General features: G+C 53.4%; 2 protein-coding genes across 2 annotated transcripts in view; one reads left to right on the top strand and one right to left on the bottom strand.

Moving 5' to 3' along the window:
• Positions 1-5,406: 5,406 nt before the first annotated feature.
• On the bottom strand, positions 5,407-7,091 carry RPL35 (ribosomal protein L35). The gene is made up of 4 exons (XM_058818408.1): positions 7,039-7,091; positions 6,554-6,690; positions 6,150-6,231; positions 5,407-5,613 (listed from the first exon to the last, which is right to left on the bottom strand). Exons 1-4 carry the CDS (start codon positions 7,039-7,041, stop codon positions 5,464-5,466), a joined length of 372 nt encoding a protein of 123 aa, XP_058674391.1. The 5' UTR covers positions 7,042-7,091; the 3' UTR covers positions 5,407-5,463.
• A 664-nt stretch (positions 7,092-7,755) lies between these two features.
• SCAI (suppressor of cancer cell invasion) overlaps positions 7,756-19,808 on the top strand; it is a 32,138-nt gene continuing 20,085 nt past the window's right edge. Inside the window, exons 1-2 of the mRNA XM_058818198.1 lie at positions 7,756-7,805; positions 18,650-18,781. Coding sequence (XP_058674181.1) covers positions 18,675-18,781 — 107 coding nt within the window. The 5' untranslated portion in view covers positions 7,756-7,805; positions 18,650-18,674. The remainder of the gene's footprint in view (positions 7,806-18,649; positions 18,782-19,808) is intronic.

Here is a 19,808-nt window from a genome sequence, read left to right as displayed (position 1 = left end):
TCGGGGCTCTCACTCCGTGTGAGAGGGGCTGTGAGCGCTTGGCTTGGTTTTGGTCATTTTAGACATGAGCAGTACTAAAACATAACAGATGTGAGAGCGGGCTGCGTGTGTTGTCGTTTGTCCTGGAGCTGGGCAGGGTGGGTGCTCCCCGTCCCCATCCCTCCCTGTCCCTGTCCCTGCCCCTGCCCCTGCCCCTTCTCCTGCCCCTGCCCCTGCCCCTGCCCTGCCCCTGCCCCTGCCCTGCCCCGAGCCCCCACGCTGGCCAGGCGCTGTCCCCTCTCTCGGCCGTGGGTTCTCGCCACCAAAAAGGAGCCGGCCGACTTTTCCCCTCGGCTGGTCCCTGCCAGGCTTTTATCTAGCGATCCCCAGCAAATCCCTGTACAAACAAAACGGATTTCTGACATTTTTTTGTGGTAAAGTAAACTCCCAGCACATCTCTAATTCCAGGGCTTTGTTGTTCTTCCGCAGGGGCTGCCGCGGCTCCGCGCTGTGCCGGGCTGGGCTGCGGACACCCCTCCGCTCCCCTCGCTCAGAAAACACGGCAAGGGAGGAGTGAAACCCGCACGGTCAGAGCACTCCTTGTGTTCGGGCTGCGGTGGGGAGCTCCAGTCCCAGCAGCTCTTTGTGAGCCGATCCTTGCTCTGGCACGGGCCCCAGGCTGGTCCTGGTCTCTGGTCCCAGCTCAGCCGCAGGACAAGCCAGGCTGGGGAGAGCAGGGGTCCCCAAGTGGGGACGTGTGGGTGGGGGCAGGATGGGCTCCCGCTGCGACAGGAGCTGCTGACTTCCAGACATTCCTCCTGTGCGTGGCCGGCACCACCTCGGCTCATAACGTGATTAAAAGATTAAAATCTCTCAGTTCAGCAGCAAGCATCAAATGAAGCTTGAGGCAGGGATGCTGGGGGGCTGTGGTGCTCGAAGCCCCCGTGACAGCGATGTGGCGCCTGGGGAAGGGCAGCTGAGGCCATCTGGGCAGGTGGCTCTGGTGCCCAAAATCTCCTCCTGTGCTCGGTGCAGCCGGGCAGCGAGCCCTGATCCCCCCGCCCCCTTCTCAGTTACTGGCCGGGCTGGTTTGTTTGTGGTGGTTTTGCCTCCTTGCTGGCGTCCTGCTCTCCCCACGGTGCCAGCCCAGTGCTGAGCTGAGCCGGGGCTGGCCAGTCTTTGGGTGGGCAGGATGTGCAGTGGGCAGGTGGCATCCTGGCCATGGTTGCAGTCTGTTGGCACCATTGAGGGTGCACCAAAACTTCAGTTCTTGTTCCACCTCAGGAGCTGCCTCTGCCTGGATCCCCCACAGCTCAGCTGTCTGGGCACTGCCAGGCTCCAGGACCGGGGGCTTGGCAGACGGCTCTGCCTGGGACATGGTGCCCAGCCATGCCAGTAGCCCCCAGGTCATCCCCGGGGAGCAGAATGCTCAGTGCCAGCACCACAGCCCTCTTGCTGTGCCCCCACCCATTTATTGCCCATGCTGGGACATGTTTGGTGGGAGAACGTCGGTGCCACCAGGGCCTCTGGTTAGTCTCCAGGAGCTGCGGGGAGGTGCAGGGACGTGGTGTGACATGGGGACACAGGTGCCAAGGCTGACGACCCCGAGCAGCTGTGGGAAGGGCTGGGCAGCGGGTGGTGGCCGGAGGGAAGGGAGGGGAGCCACGGCCTTGGCGGTGCCGCCGCTGACTCACTCACCAGTGGAAACAGAAACCTTTCCCAGGCTCGCAGCACCAGCTCCACAGCAGCCACCTCGCCATGGCAGCCCCTGGGGCAGGCAGGGTGCACCTGCACACACCCCTTCCCTGGCACGGCACGGCACGGCACAGAGCAGGGGCTCTCATGGCCGGGCTCTGCTCAGCCTGCTGCAGGGGCTGTCTCCATCTCCCTAGGGATGCTCAGCCGGGCTGGCTGGGAGCCAGGAGCCAGCAGGCAGCAGCCCCCAGCCCTGGGTGCCCCCAGGCGGGCGGGAGCTGTGTCTCTGCGCACACACTGCCCGCATTCATGGAGCAGCAGGACCAGGGCAGCGTGGGGCAAGTCCTCCCCCAGAGTGGCCAACAAAACGGGCATTCAGGCATTCAGGGCCAGCGCGGGCGGCTGCCCCGGGCAGACCCAGGCCATCTGTGAGGCCAGCGGGATGAGGCATTTTCCTGCCAGGCCTCACAGCCCGGGGCTTGTGATCCCAGCTGCCCCAGACACGCTGCTCGCACGCAGCCACGCAGGGCCAGCTCCCCCAGCACGCTGTGCCAGGCACGGCACACCGAGGGCACCGGGGTGGGCACGGCACACCGAGGGCACCGGGGCAGGTATGGCACACCGAGGGCACTGGGGCAGGTGTGGCACACCGAGGGCACCGGGGCAGGCATGGCACACTGAGGGCACCGGAGTGGGCATGGCGCACCGAGGGCACTGGGGCGGGCATGGCACACCAAGGGCACTGGGGCAGGTGTGGCACACCGAGGGCACTGGGGCGGGCACGGCACACCGAGAGCACTGGGGTGGGCACAGCTGGTCACTCCCAAGCTCCCTGCCCACAAAGCCCTTGTCATGTCCCTCCGTGTCCCACTGTGTGCAGAAACCAGGGCCAGCCCAGTGGCAGCAGCCAAGGACTGTGCTGGAGGAGGAAGGTGACAGGAGCCGTGACAGGAGCAATGCCAGGAGCGTTAGGAGACCTGCGGATTGTCCATTGCAGCAAGCCAAGGGAGGTGGGCTTTCCTCAGCAATATTTGGTTTACAGTTGGACTCAGTCTTGAGGGTGTTTTCCATCCTAAAGGACAGTGATTATACAGCTCACATCTGCCTCTGGCCCTGTGCAGCCCCTCCTCCCCAGCCCCCAGATGCAGAATGGGGTCCAGGAGTGGGTGCTGCCAGCTCCCACTGACACCATCCCCTCCGGGCCGGTCCTGCTGTGCTGGGCAGAAACATCTGGTCCTGCTGGATGTGTTCCAGGGCACAGGGCCAGGGCTCCCTCTGCAGCAGCAGCAGCCCTGGGCCGTGCCCTGCAGCCAGCCAGCAGCTGCTCCTCTGTCCTCATCCCCACCCGGGAAATTATTTATTTGTTGAAGAACGTCTTTTCCCAGGAAACCTCTGCAGTGCTGAGGGACATCTTCAGTTACAAGGAGCAAATAAACAGTTTGAGTTTCTGAGGCTCGGCAAACACCAGTGTTAACCCAGGGCTGGTGTGGGCAGCTGGGGGGTCAGCGCTGCAGCATGGCGGGGTCCCACACCGACCCCAGAGCCTGCAGGGACACAGGGGCCACACGGCCTGCAGGGACACAGGGGACATGCTGTGGTCCCCACAGAGGCAGTGCACACTGGGGTGCTCTGGGGAGTGGGTGGCCCTTCCCTGGGGGTTCCTGTCCCTGGCCTCCCTCCTCTGGGGACCAGCAAGGCCAGAGAGTTCACTCAGTGCTGACAGCAGTGGCTTCTGCCAGGGAGCTGGGGCACCATGGGCACCCTCTGGGGCTGGCTGGCAAAGAGGGAACCAGCACAGACCACCGAGACCCCAGGCAGGACAGGCCTTGCTCTCACAGCAGGAACAAGAGTGTTCTCCACCTGTGCCCTGAAGGAAGCTCATCACTTCACCTCTGTGTCCTCTCAATCACTCTGTTGTTCCTGGTCACTTAAAGGGCTGCTTGTCTGCAGGACGTCTCCTGTGACAGGACAGGGCAGCTCTGATGGAAGGGCCAGACTGGTTGGTTTTGTCACACAGCTATGGGTGGATGGAGTAATTCAGCCCCAGGATTTAGTGCAGTGCCAGAAACATGTTCACCTCCTCAAATGGCCGTTGAGGGCTGTGCCCAAACTGAAGCTGAGCTGTTCTCCAGTACTGCCTCCCGCTCAGCATGGGGATGGCTCCTGGACGTTCAGAGCCTGCTCAGTTGGGGTTTTTCCCCATTTTTCTGTTTCCCACCCTCTTGATTGGCATGCCAGTGATCTGTACTGACTGGATCCTTGAGACAGCAGATCCTCTCTCAGCAGTGCTCCTGTGGCTGGGGTGGAAGGTGACACCTGGAGCACACCCTGGCACTCACCGGTCTCTGCAGGCAGAGTTTGGGCCGTGCTTGCTTTGCCATGCTGTCGGGAGCACTGGCAGAGCTGCCAGGCTCCCTGAGCTGTGCTGCTGGAGCAGCACAGGGCACACAGCTCTCCCAAGAGAAGCCCGAATGCAGCCAGGCACGATCTGGCAGCACCACCTGCCCCAGCCTGCCTCGCTCCCAGCACAGGGACCAACCCCTCTCTGTCTCCAGCATCAGCTCCTGGGATGGCAGTGAGCAGATCTGGGATCCTCACAGGGTGCTCCTGCTCCTGGGGGACAAGCAGCTGATGCTCCCTGGAGCAGCTCTGAGGCCCGGCAGGACACACGGACGCAGACACGGCCCTGTGACCCTGCCTGGGAGCAGAGCCCAGCCAAGGAGCCGTTCCCACACGCAGCCTGCCCGGCCCAGCGCCGTGCCAGCCCCGCTCCTCTCCTGCCAGACACGTCCCACGCACCCCATCCAAACAGGGACAGAGCCAGCACAGCCCAGGTGACATCACAGCGCAGCCACCCTCGCAAGGCCGCCATGTAGGGAAAACTCCCTGCACCGCACGTGATCGGGCCTCTCTGGATAAAACCAGCTTGAGGCTTAAAAATCCTTAATTGAGGGAGCAGAATTAAGACATTTTTCCTAAACAGAATCTGGATCCAATCTAGGAACTCCCTAATGGATAGGCAATTTTTTATGTTCGAATGCATTGGCTGCACTAATTCAAACCATGAGTGCTGCAGCCCTCACGCTCCAGCAGCACTGTGGAACTCTTGCTCACAATCAGAACCAAAAAAGGCTTTTGGAATTGCAGCTCCATCTCTGAGTCCCAATGAACTCCATGGGGGACAAACCATTTAACCCGTGCTGTGCTTTGCAGGTATAAAGAAGTGTGGAATTGTGAGGCCACGGATGCCCTGGGAGTTCAGTTCTCTTTCATACCCCAAGCTCACGTGCCCTCAGCAGCACCCAGACCCACACAGAGAACACCTGGTGTGGCACTATCCCTCCCACCCCGAGCTGCCCAGGGATCTGAACCAAGTGCTGACAAGTTTCCACGATGTCCCGTGAAATCCCTCAGCTAATTTAATCTTTTTCTATTAAACCTTCAATAGTGGCACAAGATAAAAATTTAAACCATGATCAATAGTGATAAATATCGACTGACTACCAACATTTGTGAAAAGCTTCCATTCTAGATCAATACCTGTTTGGATGAAGCAGCCTCACAGATCTGTACCCATTCACTGCCTGTTCCTCAGAGGCAAATAAACTGCCAGGTCTGTATTTCCATTAGCAGTCGCACACTTTCTGTGAACCCTCCCATTTCCCTCCATTAGGCTGATGATTCCTTTATGGGCTCCTTACCCACCACCCCCAAATAAACCACCAGTGACACTTCCAAAGCAAACTGCATTTAATGAGCCATCCTGCCCCGAGTGCAGCTGGCCCGGGGCTATGCCTTGATGGCGAATTTCCGGGCTGGGTATAATCGTTCCTTTCGCTGCTGCTTCTTGGTCTTCAGGTTCTCCTCGTGCTTGTTGAGCCTGCGCCGCATGGCCCTCGTCTTCTTGGGCCGCAGATCCAGGGGCTTGTACTTCTTGCCCTGTTTGCAAAGACACACAGCAGCTGAGCTCAGGAGACTCCCCTCCACTGGGAATTACAAGTGCATTGACTTTTGCAGCAGCTCTGACTCAGGTTTAAGTATGGCCTAATCTTACAAGCCCCACTTATCCAGCACCCCTTGAAAAGATCTTTTTTCCCCAACCAATACGATCTAACTCAAACTGCAGGAAGTGATAGTCTAAAAATTACAGAACCATATAGAATTTCTTGGTCACCTGTGAGATGATTAAATTGAAAATAAGAGTATCTGAATTTCTGCAAACCACATGTCCCAGCAAGTCCACCCCCACAGAAGCGATACTGCCAGAGGACTCTCCTGCAATAGGAGACACACCAAGCTTGCAGAACTCTTGCACTAATATTTAAAAAGCAACCATGACCACAGAACTTTAAACTGAACATAAATTATAGTTTTTCATTGAGTTTCAAGCTTTTCAGTAGCAATCCTTCCCAGAAACTTTGTAATTGTGAACGGCAAGAATGCAAAGGCCACTTATGGAAAACGCCTGTCCTTACCTTGTAGAACTTCCTCAAGTTCTCCTTCTGGGTCTGGTTGATGACGGTCAACACCCTGGCGATGGATTTGCGCACCACTCGGCTACAGGTGGGAAAGAGAGGGATGTGAGCACACCGTGCAGCAGCAGCTCCAGGGCCGAACCCCAGGTGCAGAACCCGCGTGTGCTCCGGAGCCCCCACACTGAGCCCCGCTACAGCCAACACCGGCAGCGCCCGGCCCAGCCCCTCCGAGCACAGACGCGCACCGGCCCTCAGGCCTAGGGAGATGCGCTCCTCTCCCACGCGCGATTTCAGGTTTTTCTTTTCCAGAGCAGCAGCCAGCACAGCCTGCGGGAGCGGCTCTCAGGCACGGTGCCCGGGACCCGGGGCACTGCCCAGCTGCCCTCGGCCCCGGCCCCACTCACATCTTGGACAGCTTGGAGGCGGCCCCGCCGGTCACTTTGGCCACGCGCAGCTGCGACAGCTCCACCTTGAGATCCTCCAGCTGCTTCAGCAGCTCCTCCTTCTTCTTCCCGCGCAGGTCTCGGGCCTTGATCTTGGCCTGCGGGCGGCGGACAGGCCGTCAGTGCCCCCGCCCGACCCCCGGGCCCGCGTCCCGCCCGCCCTCAGCCCCCGCGGCGCGAATGTGCGGGCCCAGGGCCCGGTGGGATGTGGGCGGACGGCCGGGATTCCCGGGCCCGGTGGGACGGGGGGGATGGCCGGGTGCCGTTCCCGCGGGATGCCCATGGATGCCCGGGTGCCGTTCCCGCGGGATGCCCGTGGATGCCCGGCGGCCGTTCCCGCGGGATGCCGGTGCATCCCGGTGCCGTTCCCGCGGGATCCCGGTAGATCCCGGAGCCTTTCCCGCAGGATGCCAGCGGATTCCCGACGGCCGGCCCGGTTCTCTCACCATGGCGGGCGGCGCGGGGCGGAAAGGCGGAAGCGGCGCAGGCAGAGGGGCGGTGCCGCGGCCGGACCGTACCAACGCGCGCAGGGCGGGGGGAGGAGCCTGCGCCGCGCGCCCCCCGCGGGAGGCACGGTGGTCCCGGCCGGGGCGCTGACAGGCAGGGCGGGAGGCACGGCCGGCCCCGGGCTCTGGGGCTGCAGCCCCGCGGGAGCCGCTCGGTGCTGCGGCTGCCGCCCCCGCTCTCTGGGAGCCGCCGGAGCCCGGTCAGCGCGCAGCCGGTGTTCTCATGCTGGCCGAGGTGCGGCACTCTTACACCGGCAGTGATGGGGACGTGATGGCGGGCGGGGCGAGAGCGGACGCCGCGGCACCGCGGGGCAGGGGCAGGGGTAGGGCCGTGCGCGCAGGCGGCCGCGCGGGACAGACAGACGGACAGACAGACGGGCTGGTCTCGCTCCCCGCGGCGCCGCCGCCGCCGTATCCAAGCAGCCGCCGCGCCTCACCGGCAGCGCGCGGGGGGGGCGGAGCTTCTCGATTGACGGCCGGCGCAGCCAATGAGAACGCGATCTCGCCGTTAGCCTGGGCGCGCGGCCAATAGGAGAGCACGGGGGCGGGGCTGGCCGGCGCGGACCGGCGCGAGGCGGCAGCCGCGCTCCGCGAACCTCGGCGGCGCTGCGGCCGCGCCCGGACCGGGACCGTGATCGGGACCGGCGGGTGCGGACGGTGAGCGGGACCGCACGGCAGCGCCTGCCCCGCTCCGGCCCGGCCTCCAGGTGCGGGGGGCGGAGCGGCGGCGCGGGCGGACGCGGGCGGGGCGGCGGCGGGGGCGGGCGGGAGCGGCGGCGGCGGCTGCGGGCGCCTCGGGGCAGGCCCGGTGGCGGCGCGCCCCTCACCGCGGTCTCGCCTCCGCAGAGCTCCGGGCCCGGCGGAAGAGCCCCGCCGCGCGTGGGAGCCCAGGTAAGGCGGCAGGTGCGGACGGGGGCCCCCGGAGCATCCCCCGGCGGCGCGGCGGGGCCGTGCCCGGTGCCGCGGTGAGGGGCGGCGGGGGCGGGAGCTGCCGAGGCACCGGGCCGTGCTGGCCGCTGTCGTTGCTGCTGACGGAGAGGAGGAACGCGATGTGACACGTCTAACGCTTAGGCCTGGGCTGGCAGCGCAGCCGGGATAATCACCCTCCCGACCCCCGTTATTAACTTGGCCGCTGGCCGCGCTCCCTTCCCGCCCGCAGCCGCGGGGCCGCCGGTGCGGAGCGGCCGCTGACAGGTAGCGGCCATCGGCGTCGCCGGGCGAGCCCGTTGGGATGGAACGTTGCAGGATTTTACGGGAGCAGTCTGTGCGGGGCTGGGTATCCAAGCTGCCAGACTATCCAAGGTTTGATGGAATCGTCGTGGGTTCGTTCTGATTTTAAACTTCCATCGCAGCACCAAGTTCCCTTGGCACCAATTTTTATTTGTTTTTGTACAGAGAGGTGTCTTGGACAATAGGTGACATGAAATGCCCTTGGGGACAGAAGCTGGATGGTTGTTATGTTGTGTCATCCCCTCAAATTTCTTGTCTTATAAAAATGTGCATAACCTGTTAAAACATTCAAGATCAAGACTGCAGGTTTTCAGCTCTAGATCTAATCTCCCACCACAGAACAGGACCTGTTTTCATCAATGTCTGAGTTGCACGTCTCTCATTTAATAACCAGACTCCAAGCTTCTACGCTTTATCTGGGCCAAGCATTTCTGGTCCTCCAACCTGTAAAATGGACCCTTTAATATAAACAAAAAAATCTGGATTTTGCACAGTCTATCCAAATGCAACCTGTAATTCATGGCATCTTGTCCAGCTGATGCAGAGCAGCGCTGTGGGCCCATATGAAGACTGAAATGTGAGTGAGTCTCCCAGAATGTGTGTGCTTCCCTCTGCTCCTGCGGGCAGCAGGACTGCTGTGGTGGTAGCAGTCTTTGCAAATTGTAGAAATTCATCCTGTGTGGGTCTTGCTGTGGGATCTGCAGGTGCAGCTCCTGCCTGGGGTCTCTCACCCTGCCTGACCCCGTGGTGTGGTGGCTGTGCTGTCCCTGCAGGGTGGAGGAAGCACTCTGGGAGCCTGGTGCCCTGCTGGGGACCATGTGTGTAGAAAAGAGGCTTCATTTTCAAATCAGATTAATACAGTCTCATTCAAGATGTTTGAATAAATTGGACCACGATTATGTTAAATGAAAGAGTGAGTCACTTAACCATGAGCAGAGAGCTTTATTCTCCAGTCATCCTAGGCTGCCAGAGCAATCCAGACAGTCATGAATGTGATGGCCAGGTCCTTTACTGCAGGAAATAGAAAAACCATTCACAGAAACTATATGGAGAGAGGGAATATTTTGTTGTTCTACAGAGGAGAATGTGATCATTGTTCTGTCTTGCAATGTAGCTGCAATAAACTATCAGAATTCAGCTGGCAATCCATTACAAGGCAAGTCCCTTACAAACAAGGGAATATTTTATCACAACCATGTCTAGTTGGGCTTTGCTCTACGTGTAAGAACGATGCCGTGTTCTGTGCTCTTTTGAGAAAGTCGATCTACAAGTGATAAAGATGCTGAAAGTGCATTCCAGCGGGAGCAACATGAAGCTCATTGTTAATCATTCCCGTGTCCCTGTTGTATTTTGTGGAGGGGAGTGATAAAAATGGAGCGTAACGATTCCAAGCGTCGAGAAGGTTCTGCCCTGAGCCGGCTGTGCCCTGGGATCAGGTGGGGCTGTCCGTGGCCTGCAGGGAGGGCACGGGCTGGGGAGTGGGAGCCGGGGGCTGCAGCTCTCCCGCCGTGCTGCTCCCGTCACATGATGCTCTGCACGGTGCCCTGCTCGCGCTGCAGCTGCCTCGCTGCCGTGCACTCGCATCTCACATCTCCCCTCTTCTTGCATCACTTTCATTCTGCTTTGGCTCTGTCGGCGTTAAATGGAGCTGCTGGTGATCTGCTGCGGCACAGATGGATAATGGGAATTCATTGGGTTATCTGGACACGTTACTTTGTTGGCTTATCTTTTATTGTGCTTGGTGTGCTTTGGGTAAGGAGGGAAGATGTCTGGTGTGGAAGTCTGTTCTGAGGTGGTGTTACTGCCTAAAGAGCTGCAGTGGAGCTGATATTAAACAAAAACACCAACAGCCCCGCTAGTCCCCTAAAGCACAGTACAGCTATTGGATTCTGACCACAAAAACCTGGATGTTGATGTCTTTTTATACAGAACTTTACACGGTTCTCATTTTTTTCATAAAAATGATTGCTTCCATTTTGGAGCAATCCTGGGAGAAGGACAACCAAGACCTGTACATGCAGATTTTATAATAATTTTGTTTGGTGTTCTTGCATAAGAATGTTCTGCAGGCTTGGCTTTTATAGCTAAGGTGCACTGTTGAAGCACAAAAGCTCTGTTCAAGCTGTGTAATTTTTAAACAGGCTGGAAGCAGAGGTATGGTATGGAGCATGTGCTGCAGCAAGAGGAGACAGTTCAAAGGAGTGGACCAAGTTGTGTGTGGGAGCTGCACTGAGGGTCAAATCTAGGTCTGGTTCTGTAAAGTATGTAAGGAAGTTGCCAACACAAATATTACCTTGCAGCTTACATGAGCTGAGAGAGCGCAGCACAGCCCTGCAGCAGGGATGGAGCACAGTAACCATCAATCTGGTTCCCTGAGGATGTCAGTCAGGAAAGGAAGTGTGCGCTGCCAGACAGCCTGCATGGAGCTGCAGGTTTAGAGGACTTGTTGTTTGAAGTATTGTTAATTATTGCTATTAATATAATGGAACACAGACTAGAAGCTGAGTTTTTGAAGTATAATTAAAGCAGGAGTCAGCAGAGGGATTTCTGTGCTGTGAGGCAGAGGCGCGGCTCAGGAGCAGTACCTGCTGAGGAAGGTGGATTCCCACAGTGGCGATGCTCTCCATGCAATTCCCAAACGTGCTGGCAGCTCCCACCAAACGCTGGATTGGAGGGAAGAGCTGAACCGAAGGCATCAGAAAGCTTTCCCAAGCTTGTCCTGCACTCCCTTTTGTCAGAATACAGTTCCAGTTGGAAGGCAGCCACTGGCACCTTGGCTGAGGATGGGAACAGGCTGCAGAGTGTGACGATAGCTGCCCTCCAGATCGGGCACTGGCCTCAGCTGCCATTTGGGCCAGCCAGTAAATCATTTGGCTGGCTGGAAGGGAGCCTCTCCATCTCTCCATCCCACTGCTGTACAATGCAGCTCCGTGCTAGCTGTTTCATTTTGAATTAATGAGTGTACATAAAAGAGTTAAAGCATCAGTTGTTGTCAGACGAAGAAAGAAAAATCTTTCTTGTGACTGGGATGCTTTTCAGGAACTTGGCTGCTGGGAAGGCGAGAGGCATGTGCTTTTCCACCCTGCTTTAGGTGATGGCTTAGTTCAAGGGGGCCCAGATTTGGCTCAGTCAACAGTTGTGTTGGCGTCTTGCCATCAAATGTGCATAAAATGGAGCTGACTGCAATTCCCTGCTCACTCTAACATGGAGGGGCAGCGGAGGGACCCGAGGCTGCTGTGCTGTGCCGTGGCTTGCCTTGGCTGTGAGGGTTACCCTGGGGTGTGCCATCCCTGCAGCACGAGCTCTTGCTTTGTCACTGGCTCCTTGCTTTCCCGTCCCTGGGTCGTATTTTGGTGGCTTGTCATAACTAATGCGTTTCAGCCCTCGTTGTGCCTGTGCTCCCAAAATCTCTCTCCTCTCTCACAGTGGCTCATGTGCTTTTCCAGAGGTAGGAGCTTGGTCTCTCACTTGCAGACTCTTGCTATGGTTCTGTGGCTTATGCGCATTGCCACAAAATCGAGATAAAACACAACTGGCATTTTAGCTGCTCCAAGAACATTGTGTGTAAATAAACCACTAAATAGTTCAGCCTGTGAAATGTAAATACACACAGCTCACTGCCACAGCTGATCCTGTTTTTCTGTCTCCCTTCTACCCTCCCACCCCTGCCAAGAGTGGGCCAGCCTGATGGTTTTTTTCCTCTTGCTCTTTCATACAAAGCAAAGGACTGCTAAGTACCATGTAGGTGGTATGCAGGCACCACCACAGATTCATGATTTGAATTTGGATGAAAAGAAACGCTTATGTCCTCTTCCACATTGCTTCTGCACCATCTTCTGGAGATTCCTAGATTCTGATGACCCAGAAATTCTTCTTTGGTCTGACTTTGAGCTTGAGCCTGTTTTTAATAGCAAACCAGTGAAGTCAGTAGAAGAGCAGAGGCCCAACTGTGATGACATTTTTAGCCTGTGCCCTTTGTTCATCCTATACACAAAAGGTCGTGAACTGCAGTGAAAGAGGGATCACAGAGGGCGCAGAACAGACAAAGCTGGAACAAATTGTCAGTGGCAGAAACATAAAGAAGAGAAGCGAAAGTTTTGTGCTCTGAAGGCCACGTGCATGCCACGGTGAGATCATGTCTCCTGTGTTCAGAGTGATCCGCCCAGAGAGGATCCAGAGGAGGCTGCTGGTGAGGTGTGGCTCCCATGATCTCAGTGTGGGAGGCAGGAAGGGACTGCATGGTTTCCATGGCACGATGTTAATGAGCACCTCCGCGTGTTTCTGAGGGGAAGGATGCCAAAACTGCAGTTCTGCATACACACAGGTGTGCTTCCTAGCAATAAAAGGATTTTTAAATACATCTGAAACATACGAAAGGCCTGATTCTACAGGCCTTGAAATTAAAGTAATGGGATTGACACTGCGTATTGTATTTTCCAACTCATTTGACTCAGAATGGAGTTGAATGTGTGGTGCTGCCTATTTCCCTACAGGAAGTCATGACCCTGTTCCTGACGAGATTTCACAGGTAACGCAGAGGTGGCAGCTCCCCTTAAATCTGAGCTCTTGTCTTCTCATCCTCTGATGTGCTGAGGAAGGAACGATGCATTCATGTGAGAGCATAAACTTTCAGTTTGCAGTAATAAAATTTGTGTAACTTGTATAACAGTTCTTGTGTAACTGAGTGCCTGCTCTGTGCCACTTCCACTGGCCACAGCAGCGTGCAGCTGGGGAACGTGTGCGTGGGTTTATCTTGTTTTCTTATTTATCCCCTGCCTGCTCCTTTCCCTTTTTTAGGAATGCAATTGCACGATCAGGCTTCCTCTTTTTTCTTCTTCAAGCAGCTTTTCAATCCCTTGTGTAACGTAACTGTTGTTTTTGTAGGGGCAAAGGTCCTGAAGATTATCTAGTGAGTAGTTTTCACAAAATTCAAAAGAAGTTGAAATAATGTGTTTAGTGCATCTGTTAAAGGGAAGGACAGACAGAAGGAAGCATCTGGCCAGCCCCTCAGAACGTGTGGAGCCCCAGGGCAGTGGCAGCTTGCCCTGTGCTGGGGAGAGCTGGATTTAATGGGATGCAGAGGGAAGGATCAATCCAGGTCGATGTGGGACCAGGCTCCCTGTGCCTGTAGGAGCAACTGCTGGCCCTGACTGCTCGTGCACTGGGGTGTGGGTGTGTTCATACACAGGCTCACTGGCGTTTGTGTCTTTTTATTATTTGCTTAGTGATTTCCCTCTTGCCTAATCCTTAGAGGTAACAATATTTTTGCAAGTTAGCTCTAAAAATATGTATTTTAGTAGGAAAACCAGTTTCTTGGAGAATTGTAACTATGTACCTCCAATAGGAGGTAGTTGCTAGACATAGTTACATTTGCAGGTGATTTTGTCAGCCATGCTGTAATTTGTACAAGAAGTCAGTAATTCATTTGTCCTTAGTGCCCTTCGGAGTAAACAAACATCCAGGCAGAGAGAACATGATTTGACCAACATTATCAGTGAGATACAACAGCTGCTTGTTTGTGTTTCCTAAGTTAAAGTTGCTTTTCACTGTGGCAGTCAGACAGAAGTGTCCCCAAGCCCAGGCTGTGTCGTTTTCCTCGTGCACGTGCACAGAGCACTGAGCAGAGCTGGGACACAACGCTCGGGTTGTTCCATGAGCTGGCCCTGGGCATTGCTGTCCCCAGGGACTGAGCCTTGCCAGGAGCTCAGGTGTGGGCTCAGCCTGCTCCCAGATGCTCCTGCAGCATCCAGCGAGCTGCTGGAATGGGAGCTGATGTGTCTGGAAGGGCTGCAGCCTCTGCAGTGCAGACGTGCCCTGAGGTGAACAGTGGTTGGGGTGAGGAATGTCTGTGATTGCTTCCAAATTTTACTAAAAACCTTGGAATCATAAAGAAATCTTTCCCCCCCTGCCTACATTTTGTGAAGAAATGGTTTGATGTATAACTGCTCATTGCCATTCCCTCTCAATTCCTGACTCCTGCAGGCTGTGAGGTTTTCAGTGCCTGTCTGGGGGGAATTGCTAATTATTTATTTCAGTGTTTCTTGGGCAGAACTGAGTGGTGTCTTGGGAACTTCAGGGCAGTGGCTGTTGATGGAGAGTTAGGTATTCTGGCAGGAGGAATGAATTTGGTTTCTAATGCATTTTGTGTTGTCTGAGGCTCTGTCAGGACTAGCACTCTGAGCAGATCACATGGAAACACACAGATGGTTTTCCCAAAACGTGCAGTATAGCGTTGAAAGAAAACATGAGACACGAGTGTGCCAGTCTGCAGAAGAAAGGGACGGGCAAATAGGGTGCCAAGGTAGGCATCCTGCTTGGTGAAGGTAAGATTGGCTGGTTTTGGTAGAGTTTTGGGACATGATGGTTGCAGGCTTTGTGTATGGACGATCAGGAGGTTGGTTTTATCTGTGCTGGTAATTTGCAGATAAGGAATAGATACCAGCTGGGCGCCTGGCTTTGTGTCACATCCCCTTTTGGCAGTGATGCTGTGGGAGATGTGTCAGGATGGAAAGTGGAAAGAGAGCTGGTCTCTCACTCAAGGTTTGACAGCTTTAAAATCCTGATAGACTGGAATGTGTTTTCCACCATTGGGTTCTGTAGAGAGCAGCTCTAGGAACATCTTAGTTTGGGGAAAATCCTGTATCAAGAAGACAGATGAACAAAGTGTGTTTGCTTTTGTTTTTTGGTTACTACTTGTGCCTCTAAGCAGGGAGTGGGAAGCATTTGAAAATCAGTCAAGGTTCCATAACTGAGAAGTGATGGCTTAAAAAAAGGCAGTTGAGTTGTACAAGTGCTCTGTCAGGAGGTCCAGGTGTCACATGCAGGAAACTGCTCCTGATTCTGCCTGTCCTCACTGATACATGAGCTGACAGACCCCTGACATCCTCCTGTGCCCTCAGGTTACACCACGGCTGCACCTTCAGTGTGCGAGGTTTCCTTGGCTGTACACGTTGGGTGGGGAGTTGTGACCCTCCCCTTCCAGCAGGCACTGAATGGCAGCTTACAGTGATGCTGGCTGTGGAGCAAATCTGAGAGGATGTAATGCCCTTATTGAACATATCCATGCTGGGCTTGCATTGTCAGCTGCATTTCCCTGACCCAGAGCGTTCCCTCATGGCTCACAAAGCCTGCCTTGCTTTGCAGGCCTGGATCCCAGGGCAGGGCCAGGGGGGAGTGCATACCATTAACTTCAGCACTCTTTTTCTCTTCCAGCTAAGCCTGGAAAACCTTAGCCAAAAGACAGCAAACCACAGGGAAGTGGAGACGTGTGTGATGTAAGTGACATCTGACTTTAAAAATACTGCCCAGCACCGTGAAACCCCCGTCCCTGTCCCATGTCCCTCCTCTGCTGCCCTTCAGCTCCAGCTGCCATCCTCTGGGGTGGCTGTGAAGCTCTGCTACCCTGGCTGCTGCAGTGGGATGAATTCATCAAATCCAGTAATGTGTTGCATTAAGCAAACCTGGAATGGTCTGTTCTGAGAGCTGGTAGGGAAGAACCTGGCACACCAAGTGTGGGGCTTGGCGAGCACGGCTTTCCTGCCTTGTATGGCCTGAGGAGTTGGCAAAATCTTTGAGAGAATAATAACTTCTGCTGGAAGCCACCATTTTCTAACTTATTTTAACAGTCTTTTAAACCAATGTTTCAATGTCTCCTTCTGCAGACTCTGGAGAGCATTTTTTAATGTGTTACTTAAGAAAAAATTGTCATTCAAAACATCCCAACAGTTTCTTTTGCACGCAAGAAAGCAAAAAGCATCAAGCAGAGAACAAGAAATGAAATAGGTGGTATTCCTGGTATAGTTGGGCTGTCAAAACTGGGAGAACTGTCTGTCTGCAGATGATCCATGTGATAACTTCTAGTGTCAAAGGGAAGGTGAGGTCCCCATTGTGGATGTGCTCCTGGTTGCTTTTTATTTACATTGTTCATTTGGAGCTGAGCAGTCCCTTAGGAAAGGGCCATGTCAGGAGCTGTATTCCTCCCTTTGCTGTGCCCACTTGCTGTTCTAATAATAATTCTCCCTCCTGTCTGTACTGCTGCTGCATTACAACACAGTCCTTAGTGCAGGAGCACCTCCTCCTCTCCCGAGCTGCTCCTGATAGTAGCTCTTCCTTTGTACAGCACCAAATACCACCCTCTCCAGAGCATGATAAGCCAAAACCGGTGCATGAAATAACTAATTTTATTTTCCTTCTCTGTCAGCTGGAAAAGACAGCTTCACATATTTTTCTGGCCTTCCGATACCTTTCACATTGGCAGGCTATGGATTTTCTGGTGTATCTTTTATTGATTGCATAAATGGCCTCTTCACAGTGGGTCTGGTGAACTCCTTGCATGTGAGAAGTACTTGGTTTTAAAAAACAACCCAAAGCCTAGCTGGTTTTATTTGCCTGTGCCAGGGCTGGCACAGGTTATGTTGGCAGTGGTTGGGGTTGTTGGGTAGTATAACTTTAGGGTGATGTAAAATAAAATTCACTGCCATGAAATTAAAAGACTGATATCTAGATTGTCTGAAACATACTTTGCAACTTAAGCAAGCTCCTCAATTTTTGCAAAAGTGTCTGAAGCTGCTCTGGAGTGCCTGGACAGCCACGGTGGAGCGCAGAACCTACAGGCTCGCTGCAGGATTTAGGTCACCCTTGCTGTGGAGCACACAGGACCTGGGGTATTGTCCCTCTTGCTGAAATTCCTGAATCACCTCCTGGCTACTTCTGACATTTGTTTTTCAGGTCTCGCTGTTCACTCCAATCTCATGTGTTGGTGCTCTGGTACTTGGTGTTGTTTGTTCTGTGCTGTGTAAATGTGAATGCTCAGAGGTTTCAGGCTCAGCCTGGGGCTCACAGTATTGATGTCCTTCTTGCCAGGCTCACGCCAAAGCTTGTGGCATCTGGGTGCTATGTTTTGGACTCTGGCACCTGTATTGCAGTTACCTGGCAATACAGAGACACTTTTAACCTTTTTCTGGAGCTCTTCAGCAAGTGGTTTGTGCAATGCCCCCACGGCCTTGCTCTGGTGGGCTGTCACGTGGGTGTGTAAAAACAAGTCTGTGTGGGCTGCCTCTTGTCTAAACTGGGGAATCATGAGACTGCTTGGTTGGCAGGGTGGCCCTCAAACTTACCCCAAAAGCTGGGTGGAAGCTGCCAGTTCCTCCTGCGTTTGTTAGGCATGAAGTGTTTGTTCAGGGAAGCATTTCTGAAGCCTCTTCAGTTATTGTGAAGGATTTTTTTGTGCCAGTTGCTGAAAGATGCTTCTGGGTGCTTCCTGATGGCTGGAAAGAGTGAGCTTTGCCATTTCCTGGCTTGGACTGGGACATGTAGGTAATTATTTGTGCAAATAGCATCCAAACAGAAGTGCTGCACAAATGGAAACCTGTTGCTTACCAGAAACACACCAGAACTGGCAGGGAAGCTGCTGGAAGTAAAAGCCCTGCATGTGCCCCGTTAGAGGTGTGTTTATCCTGCACAAAAATCCTGAGCAGGGCAGAGCTGAAGACCTAGCAGCCATTTCCAGAGATGTTTTGTTGTTGTTTCTGCTGCAAAATCTGTAGCTCATCTGTGTATGCTCAAAAGGGTAATTTGATATCTGTGGATGTTTGGAGTAAGATTTTTAAAAGCCACTCTGCCTCTGTAAGCTTTCATATTCCCTTACTCACTCAATGCTGCAATTATCTACATTATATCTTAGTTTTTTGTTCAGGTGATTATTGTACAATATAACATTTTACTCAGGTGAAGAATAAAAACAGATCTGCAGGTATCTTTGGGGGCAATGCAGGCCATGGAATTAAACAGTCATGAGCATGCAGAGAGGAAGGATCGTAGGGTACTTTTCAGCATTCTGGCTAAACTTGCCTGTTTTTAGCAATAGGAGCCATTGAGCTACAGTTTTCACAGTAACAGAAGAAAATGAAATGTAAAGAGAGCTGAGGCTAGTCTCTAAATACAGCTGCAGGATAAATACCTCTGCAGAAGGCAAATTTGGAGAGGATTTCTTTGTCCAAGTGTGAAACCCAAGTGCTGTTTGTGCTACAGTCCTTCATTGTCAGTTTTGTGTTTGTGAAGACAGTCTTCAGAGTTATTTTATTTTGTGACTATTGTACCACTGTTACTTTTAATTTTGCTCTGTTAACTAGTGCATTGTTCAATAATTAGTCCCATGCTTTGATTCTCAGCTGTTTTTTTTAATGAGTCTTGAGAAGAGTAACCTGTGGAGAACTGCATGCTCTGTGTTACATCCCCATGGAACTGAAAATGCATCTCAGTCTGGATGAGTTCATAGCAGCCGTTGATTTTTGAGTAATTATGGCTGTTTTTATCTTCATAGGACTGAGCTTGCCCTAAAAGAAACCATGTCATCAGGGGGAGCTGAAGATGATATTCCTCAAGCAGAGAGAAAAACGGTGACAGACTTTTGCTACTTATTGGATAAATCTAAGCAGCTCTTCAATGGCTTAAGGTTAGTGGATTTCTGACAGTATTCCTTCAGAAAAGCCTCAGAACACACACTGCAGTATGTGATGCTGGAGTCAGTACAGTGAACATTTCAAACCCCAAACCAGTGTGTTTAGGAGAGAGTAATGCACCCCTCTATGGGTACTTTTGGACCATGAGTGTAAGAATGTTTGTAGGAGCAGAGCTTCCAGTTTATAGTAAACTGGGATTTGGAAATCCCATTAAATTGATGTGATTATTGCTGAAATTGTGTGTCTGAGGGCCACAGTTAAGGATTAGATGTGACTGTGTGCCGACCACAATATGCAAATGCAAACCACTACTGTCTCTGTGGAAAAAGAAAGAAATGAGGAGAATTTTTCTGGATGGGAGGAAAGTAGGAAAGGGAATATCTTTGGGGAAGAAATTTAGTAATAAGCAGAAACATCAAAACCATACCCTGTATGTGTCTGCTGAAACAAGTGCCTTATCTGAACTGTGGAAAAAGGTAAAATCTACATTTATCTACTAAGCAGCTGCAACAACAGCTGGAAAGTCCAACTGCTTTGTCTGCAGGGGAATACACGTTTGGACAGTAATATGGATATCCTGTTTATGTCAATATATGCTGAGTTTAACAGCATGTATCCAAAGCTGCTTTATTTCTAAGCTTTGCTGTAGAGTCTCTTAAGTAACAGGGGTTTGAGCTCATATCTGGTTGGCAGTTCAGCCTCTTACTGGTCTCTGAGTAATGCTGTATGTTTGGGCCCTTATAGCTTGCTGTTAGTCAAACACAGATGGTTAGCAAAGATGCTTTTAATTCCTCCACCCCCTGCTATTGATAATCCTTTAATGTGCTTTAGAAGTTGATTACCAAATCCAAAACAAACATTTTGTGCTCCAAAATCTGAATGGCAAATGGGCAGTAGAGACAAGGAGCTCTTGGTGATTGTGTTTGACCCCCCCCATGAAAGGCAGTCTAAAGCAAAAGGGCTGAGATTTTGAGACCAGGATTTCCAGGACTGTATATGACATTACACTGGCTTTCTGAT

This window comes from Ammospiza caudacuta, chromosome 21 (genome assembly GCF_027887145.1).
Source record: "Ammospiza caudacuta isolate bAmmCau1 chromosome 21, bAmmCau1.pri, whole genome shotgun sequence".
NCBI classification, from domain to species: Eukaryota; Metazoa; Chordata; class Aves; order Passeriformes; family Passerellidae; genus Ammospiza; species Ammospiza caudacuta.
Note: the sequence above shows the minus strand (reverse complement) of the source record. Positions and strands in the feature narration are given on the sequence as shown.

Coding starts and splice junctions, on each gene's coding strand:
- RPL35 (XM_058818408.1), bottom strand. Junction 6,232..6,553: donor GCCTCCAAGCTGTCCAAGAT/GTGAGTGGGGCC, acceptor TCCCACCTGTAG/CCGAGTGGTGCGCAAATCCA. Junction 5,614..6,149: donor ACTTGAGGAAGTTCTACAAG/GTAAGGACAGGC, acceptor CTTTGCAAACAG/GGCAAGAAGTACAAGCCCCT.